General features: G+C 31.1%; 1 protein-coding gene across 1 annotated transcript; it reads right to left on the bottom strand.

The window, feature by feature from the left end:
• Positions 1-4,057: 4,057 nt before the first annotated feature.
• On the bottom strand, positions 4,058-8,518 carry LOC140867314 (lariat debranching enzyme-like). Its single transcript, XM_073272390.1, has 9 exons — positions 8,396-8,518; positions 7,910-8,067; positions 7,709-7,830; positions 7,234-7,427; positions 6,690-6,872; positions 6,478-6,596; positions 6,265-6,419; positions 5,181-5,288; positions 4,058-4,406 (listed from the first exon to the last, which is right to left on the bottom strand). Exons 1-9 carry the CDS (start codon positions 8,516-8,518, stop codon positions 4,288-4,290), a joined length of 1,281 nt encoding a protein of 426 aa, XP_073128491.1. The 3' UTR covers positions 4,058-4,287.
• Positions 8,519-9,080: the final 562 nt, after the last annotated feature.

Here is a 9,080-nt window from a genome sequence, read left to right as displayed (position 1 = left end):
ATATATATTTTAGCTTTTATGAATCAAATGATAAGTTCATGAATGTTATTTTTCGATTTAGAATTATATAAACATGTTATTTTTTATTATTTATTATAAATTATGCAATGTATATTCTCGAAAAATTTAAATTTTGGTTCAATAATATATAGTCCTAAATCAAAAAAGCAATATATTTAAACTTATCGGTTTAGTTCAATATTTTGGTACTTGAAATTATTTAAATACTTGTTTATGAATGCATGTTTAATGGAAAAGTTGGAAACAAGAAATTTTTTTAATAAAATAATGATAACAAGATAAAATAATAATATTTTTTAGAAAATAATTATATAATCATAATAAATTAAAAATTAAAAATAAAATTAATAAAAAAAAGTGTTTGCTAAATATTTTATAATTAGATTTTAATAAAAATTGTGTATTATGGACTGAATAGATTTAAAAATTATTTTCACAGGGGTCAAATATTCATTTTTAATATTTCACAGGGGTATTTGGTGCAAAAAAAATCAAAATCTTTGCCCAGTCGCATGAGGGGCGCGTGCGCAACAATCACTCATCTGAATGGGCGAGTGTGCTAAGTTTTTAAAAGGTTAGGGTTAAAGATGCCTATTAAATTTTCACAGGGGAAAAGTGCGCATTTTCAATATTTCACAGGGATGTTTGGTGCAAATAACACTTTTGAAAATATATATTCACATTTATAACTTGATGATTGCAAAGATATTAGTGTCTTTGTACGTTGACTATACTATATATAAAAAAATATGTAGATAAAAGATGATATCATTTTTTTTTTGTCAAAATTGTCCTATATATTTTAGATAAATATTATAATTTTGTTGTTTTTTAATTTTTTAAAAATAAATTACGACATTTCAAATTTCAGTTTAATTTCTTGGTAATTTTTATAACTATAATGATACCCCGTGAAATTATTATAACCTGAACCCATTTATTACGGGTTTATAGGGGTTGACCCAATTATGAGATTATTGCTAGAAGACAAGGTACAACCCATTTTTCTACATATTAGGTCTTACCATGACCTGAACTGTCTCTAATGGGCCGACCCGAGTTGAGCTGGTAGCAGACACTGTTTGGTTTGAGTGATAGGATAAGTAATCCATAGATAAGTAATATAATGTAAATTAAAAATAAATAAAAAAAAATAGTTAATACATTATTTAATTTGATGGATAGATTATAATTTATTTGATTTAATTGATGTAAAATTATTAATTAATAAATAGATAAATAATATGACGAAAATAAGGCAAAATTAATTGGGATAAGTTATACATAGATTAATAATACATCAAACCAAACAATGTTTAAGAGTGGTAATTTAGTATATAGTATATCATTTACCAATTTTACGTACTGTTAATTAAAACACTATTAACGCTAAAAAATAAAATAAAATGGAAATTTAACAATGAGAGTGCATACATGTTACCATTTGGAACAACTAAAAATTCTTCAGAATGCACTTGTCTAAGCGACAGAGATGTAGCTACCTGCTACTAGGGACGTATCCAAGATTTTCAATCAGGAGGGGGTGAATTTAAAAAATTAATACACACGACGTATAATAAATATCATATATTAACTTCATATGTTTTTACAAACACATATCGATATTCCATAATTTAAAAATGTTGAATAATAGCTCGTTATCAATTGTCTTAAATACACACCGATCAATATGTGGTATCAAACAATCATTTTACAATATATCATCTCCCAACCTATTACAAATTGATTTTTTAAGATTTTTATTGCTGAAAATACTCTCTCTACATTTATAACGGATATTAATAATGCTAAATTTAAAATTATATCTATTTATCAAATGATATAATTAATATTTATTTGATTAAATCATTATTTTATAAGCAAACTCTCTAATTCTTGCAACTTTAAACGACTAATTGCTATTTCGCAGGACACAAATAAAGTTATCAAATTAGTTTTAAGATGTATTAACTCCATCAGAGATAAATCAGGTATATAAAATCGAGCAAACTAAAGCAATTTTTGTTTAACACATTCAAGCCAAAAGGCTTTTCATTTTCAATTTTTTTTAAAAAAATATAGGACAATACAAAACATAATGCCAAATCTATTATAACCTAAAATAAATTATAAATTTATTCTTATCTTATTCATCAAATATCATCTTAATCAATGAATAAGTAAATTAATATTTTATAGATATATTATATACATAATACTAAGTTATTTTTAAAAAAAATTCAAGGAGGTGGTTTCTTAATTAAGTTTGTATTTAAAAGAGAGATCATGTATATAGTACTAATTATTTTTAAAATTTCAGGGGGGCGGTCGCACCCTTCGAGACTATGTAGGTACGCCACTGTCTGCTACCATATGAGCAAAGTCAGGTAGTTGTCCAGTTGAAAATTTTCAAAATAACATATTTTCACCAATACATTATATATATTTTTTATTTCATGGTACAAAATATTTAAAATAATTGAAAGATTATAATTTTCCCACCTCAAAACATTATTCAAAATTTAGCTCACCTGATTCTGAATTTGTGGTCCTCAGTAGAGGTGGGATTAAATCGGGTTTTGACGGGTTCTGGTTTTATCGTGTAGTGAAATTGATTATTTGAACCCGCTCCGAAAAATTAGGTACCCAACTGTCGGGTACTCCATTTTTTCGGGTAAGGTCGGGTATCTGCAGTCGGGTACCCAAAAATTCCTACATTTGTGTATTGTGGGTTATTTCTACCCTCTAATCTTTACCTATTTTTCACATGTTTTGAAAAAAAATCCAAACTCTATCAAACAATTAAGTAATCGAGATTTGTGAAAAAAAAACCATCATTTATCAAGTAATATATGTCATACCCAATCCAAGGAAAAACCAGCGGCCATTTTAGTTGAGCAATAAAATGGAAATGAAGAGGAAATATGGAAGATAAGATTGAGCTTGAGACATTGGACTTACAGAAATATGGACTTGGACAAGAGAGACTAATATATTGAATTTTCTAAAAATAAAAAATAAAATTTCCGGGCACCCGAACCCGATTGAGTAGTAATCATATTACCTGACACAAACCCGAAAAATATAGTTTCGAAGTCAGGTCGGGTATCCGATATCCGATACCAAACGCCCACCCCTAGTCCTGAGTGAGAAAATGATAATCTTGAGTAACAAATACATACATAACACATAAATGTATTTTAGATTTTTATGAATTATTTGGGAGCATAATAAAAATTTAACTACAATTATATATAAAGGTGAAACGTATAAAAAGAACTGTAATTTTGGTCATATAACTTGGTTGTTATCCGAACTTACTCGACTAAACCGTCAAATTTAGTCTTAATGCAATAAGTTGGTTTTGGTTTTTTTGTTTAAATTCTTTGTCATTGTAAGTCGGAATGCTGACATGATGATTAATATTATTGATATGTCCGAGAATGTGCTTGAATGAGACGTAAAAAAGATGAAAAGTGAATACAAAGACTAGTTTATTGATCTAAGACTAAACTCTAACAACTTACATGCTACTTATTGATTGAAATCTTCAGCTTCAAATCCATCCATCAAAATACAATTCAATTCAAGTCATAGATTACAGGAAATTTGTTGTCATTTAGGTTTCTTTCTTTCTTTCTTTCTTTTATTTTTTTTAATAAAAAAATTAGGGTCATTTAGGTTTCGTACTCAACGAATTAAGGAATTGATACGGACCACAATCATATATAGTTGGATCCATATAGCCCTTTAAATTGTTTTTTTTTGGGTGGCACAAAAGTGTGTTTTGCATCATTGTGAAATTTCAGTTTTCACTCAAAATTATACGTGGAAATCGAATGGATTTACTATATGCTGGTTGATATTATAAAGTTACATTTCAATATATCAATCGAAAATAAGTTATATAATTCAATTGCCAAAATATTTGCAAACAAAATAATCAAAAAATCATCAATGAATTGAAATAAACACTTGGGAATTAAAATTAAACCATAAAAAAATTATAAAGTGTAGTTGCCCTATTGTGGCCTGAACCAATAAAAATCTACTCATAATGTCAAATTCCGGGATCTATTTACATTTTAAGAAGCCAGCGTGTCACCTCCAAATGCAGCAAATTCGGCTGTGGCTCATATAAGGCATGGATTCCTGAATGAAAGTTGGCCAATTGTTCACAAAGATTCCAGAGCGTTGTTCCGGATGTCGTGCTTTCTTGTTCGTGTCCGGATGCAACACGAACGGGCCATGGCTGCTTTTTTCCAGTTAAAGTTCTTGATTTTCATCCTCGTCTAGTTCCTCGCTTTCACGAGGCCTTTTGTGCTTGGCATTGAATTGTTTCACCACATTTTCATTCCGCCTCTCCTTCCACATTATGGTGGAACCTAAAGCCGAAAAAGAAACAAAATAATAAAAGCACAAAATTATTATTAAGATTAAAAATGCGACATAAGTAGGAATACAACAAATAAAAATCTATACATTCCTACATGATTCATGTTTATCACACACTATGTCACCTTTGCTCCATGATTGTTTGGACTATATAAACATAAACAAAATAAAACTATATAATTGTTTGGACTCTAATTTATCATCGATTACCTTATCAAACTGTTATACCTTAAGTTACAGAATAAGTTGTCTTAATGATTTAACTCCTGTATATATGTAATTTTCACATACTTTATGCAGCTATTTCTGACCATTGATTACATATTTGATAACCAAATATTCCCTATTCATCTTATTCTTTGGTTTACTCTCTTTTTGAGTGTCAGATTTTCTATCACGGCTAACTTATGATTTTTTTTTCAAGGGGAAAAGAAAGAAAAAAGTCCATTTCATTGAACTATCAATCCATGGAACCCAACTGTGGTTTGACCTGAAGTCTAAAAATGAGACAAGCGATCGATTTTCTTGTTGGTTTCTCTCAATGTAGAACTTGATCACACAGTTTTTTTACCTTTCATTCAGAGAATGGGGCATTTAATGGGTGAAATTTTATTTTAAGGTATTTTAGATATTTTACATGGACATCGAGACTTCTTGTTCTCTAGGTTCACTCTTTTTGTAGACATTCCAAATGATTATAACTTCCAGCTGTGCAATTATGTCACACCCATCTCACTTTTAATATTCATGTTAAGAAAATTTACCTGTGGAAGGAAACAATTTTGGACTTTGAGATGCAGATGAGTCATCAAGAAAATATTCAAGTTCCAAAAGCCGTAAGAGAGCTTCCGTTTGTGGGTTTCGACAATGTCCTACACCGAAAGGAAAAACGGCATCAAGTCAGACGGAATTATCATGTGTACAAAGCACAAGGATTCCAACGCACGTCGTCCTTTTGTTAAGATAGCCAATTATGAATTTTGATGGTCCAGAGAGCAGATATAAGTAAATCGCATTTAAAATGGTCCTGGAATTTCTGCAAGTTCAGAGCCACAAAGATGAGGAAAAAGGAGAGAATTGGAACACTTGAAAAGGAACAATCTTGAGGCCACAACATTGGACCTCATACTACAGCGTCAATTTCAATGAGAACAGAGGGAAGTTGACATGATTCAAGAGCCAAACCTTCATGAATCTTGTTTTCAAAAAATTAAAAAACAAAAACAACTTTCACGGATTTTCTACTATATTCCATCTATAGCAAGCCACACAGAGTTAAATTCTTTGGCTTAAACAAAATTTTTTTCCTTAAAAGAGCTTAGATAAGAAGAATAATCAAAGAAGTGCCTTGGCATTTTGCTTGTCTTACATTGTTTTCGAATGAATCAACACGCAATTCCTATTACTTGAGACAACTACTGTTTATATATTTCCTAAACATATAATCATGTGAATTTGCGTGCAGGAGACAACTACTGTCTTTTGGTTGAATACTTGAAAGAGCTTTAAGTAGCTGTATATGCATGTTAATATAGTTTCATATTAAGAAATCATTTATTTTTAACAAGCATAAACAACGTGGTTAATAGGTTTACGGCATCAATAAAAAATTTCAGCTTCATTTTGATGTTAATATTTACTTAATAATTTGGTTTTGTTAGCTTCCTCATCATCTTCTGTTAAAATTTTAAGACACTGTTTCTGGTTTATATTAAACCATCATCCTGCCATGTATTTAGCTAACACCTTATGTTTTCAATCAGTAAAAAATGCTTTGGCAAAACAATATTAGATTTTTTTGGAACAGAAGAGTAATGGAGCACAGAGCCGTTGAGTGTCAATACTCACCGAAAGGATATTTTATTGAACCAGGTTGAACAGTATTATAGCATGGAGCAGTGTGAATAAATTGAAAAGGTTTTCCACTCCTCATTTGCATCTTATTCCTCACAAATTGACGGCAATCTCGTATGTCAAGCTTAGCATCAATATAAAACAAATAACTATCAATAAACAGTAAATATTCGAAAACTTAATTGATAGTGTGAGTTATGAGCACACCTAAAATTTGCACGATATCTGGTCCGAGGAAAAACAGGGTTGAACTTCCTCGTGATTGCAAGCCATTCTTCATCGTACTGAAGTTCATAAGGCCCCACCTCCGAAGGAATGTCAACAACCTATAACAATGAAAGAAATCGGAAGTAAATAAACTTGATGAACTTGTAACTGCAGCTAGTGTATGTGATCAGCAACATAGGATGAGAAGCAACTTGCAAAAATATTTGTCCGGGGAGGCACTTGTCCAGTGCAAGAAACTTTGTGACAGAGCCATTTTCCTTATGTCGAACAAAAGCAGAAAATTTGCAGTGTAAATGGGCAGAAAACCAGTGAGATGGTTTCAAAGTTCGCAGCAATTCCGCGGCAGCTCGATTTCTCAATGTTCCTTCCTCAATCTGAAAAAATAGCGGAGCAAAAGGTAATAGTGACCAATCTTGTCACTAATTCAACATCTTTACATGATTATAGAGGACCAAAAACATATTGCAACTAGCTACTCGAAATTACATCTTATTTGTAAAGAATAAGGGAAAAACAACACAATTGTGAATATCAGCAATAAATTTTTTTTCCAAAAAGTGTTGATGAGCAAAAAATGAATTATACACATGCACAGGCGCTGAACTTTAATTTCAGCACTAAATTTTTCCTCGAGAAATTATCACCAACATACTCAAGACAATTAACACATATGTCATGTTGAAAAATTTACTGGAGATTTAAATCAATGGTCGGAAAAATAGTAACATGTAGTACCTCTTGTTCAAAAAAAGGTTTTTGGCGTAAAAGGCTCTTCAAGTCTCCACATGCAGTAATGCCGAGTGGCCAATCATGTGAGATAAAAATATCAATCGGTTCCTCAACTTGCATAAGCTTATGAACATCAAACTCACGAACATGGCATCTGGATCGGATGTCATTTTCATTGTAAGGCTGCTTTTCGTAGTGCCCTGCTAATGTAGTAAGTTACTCGAGAAATTATAACGATAAACCCAGTAAAAATAGCCAAACTGAAAGAATAACATGCTATGAACAAAATGAAACTATTAATTACTGCTGCTTCATACAAGTTTTCAACTCAAATACGGTGTAAGATGAGATTTAAGGATAATGTTGAAAAGATAAGACTCGTAATAACAGATTATGAAAAAATCTAAAGCATCACATCATGTAACTTTTTAACTTTCATGGGAGATCTGTAACCAAACTGTGACTACTCAACTAACAATACCTTTATAGAAGTCGTGCTTTTTATAAATTTCAGAAAGACCACCAATACGAACATTCCCAAACTTGATCACTCCTGCAATTCCGAGAAAGTATATCTGAGGTGCTGCCCATCCCCCATAGTACCTACGAGAATAGATAAACATGAAATTAACTTATCACATTTTACATCGCTAGATTGTAAGTATCGAAATGATTCGCTTACAATTCCCATAGATAATTTGAAGCTTCATGATTTCCTCCGATGAATATGGTTGGAACCGGGGCTGCTTTCTCCCCGGAATAATACTTGTGGAAAGAATGCATCCTAAGATACTTTCTTGGCACATTCAAGCTTTCAAGATCTCTCTCATTCCTAACAGCCTGATGCACCAAAAATGAATACATTTACATAGTTAGAAGCAACTCATATATATATTTGTACGCTAAAAACTAAGTGTTGAGGATTAATTTAAGCATTATTCTCGTTGCATTCTTCCCAACATTATCCTTGATGAGATGACTACTAAGCACCAATACATACATCATATAAATGAAGCAATACTGAGGAATTTTTACATGCCACAAAAATATTTGGACATACCAGACAAACAATTCTAAACATGAATTTCTACAAACGTTGGTCGTGCCTTTGACAATCAAGCACCACGAAAGATAAAAAAATTTGGGCCAGGCTAGGAAAAGAACTCACCTGGAAATCCCCACAGCAAATGAGAAGATCGATTTTGATATTCTCAACTTTTTGGACATGTAAAAGGGTTGCATATACGTCGTCTAGTTCTCCATGCATGCATCCTTGTACAGCTATCTTCATGATCTACAAACACCAACGATTCAAAGTTTAGGGATTTTTCCACTGTTGGAAAAAATCGAAGCGGCAAGCAATTGATACTAACAAGACTTCCGATCCGATGATCAAAACGGGTGGAAAAGAAATCCAGCGAAAACTCGTAAAAAAATGGGAAATTATAAAATTAAAACTTCATAGCAACGGGAATTCAAACCTCAGCTTCTAGGCGACGGGAATTCAACTCCGACTCTTAGCAGAGCAACAACTCCAACAGCACAAGAAACCCCATGGCTCTTGCTCTTAATTTAAATTTTATTTAATAATCTAATTTTTTTAATTATTTTTCTTTAATAGTTTCCTATATTAAGCGACAATCCTTTAGACTAATTCACTCAGTTAAAAGGGGTAAAAAATAGATAGACAAATATGCCCCTATTTTCAAATTCCAATAAGTTTAATATTTATTAATACTTATAACTATCATTTTTATATTTTTTTCAAGTTTAAACATAATTAAAACATTAATTTATTTTGGGTAAAAAAAAATATTTATTCACACAAATTTTCGTGTTATCTCTTACTATAT

The sequence above is a fragment of the Henckelia pumila genome, chromosome 4, assembly GCF_033568475.1.
Source record: "Henckelia pumila isolate YLH828 chromosome 4, ASM3356847v2, whole genome shotgun sequence".
Lineage (NCBI taxonomy): Eukaryota > Viridiplantae > Streptophyta > Magnoliopsida > Lamiales > Gesneriaceae > Henckelia > Henckelia pumila.
The sequence above is the reverse complement of the archived record's forward strand: the minus strand, read 5'-3'. Positions and strand labels throughout refer to the sequence as shown.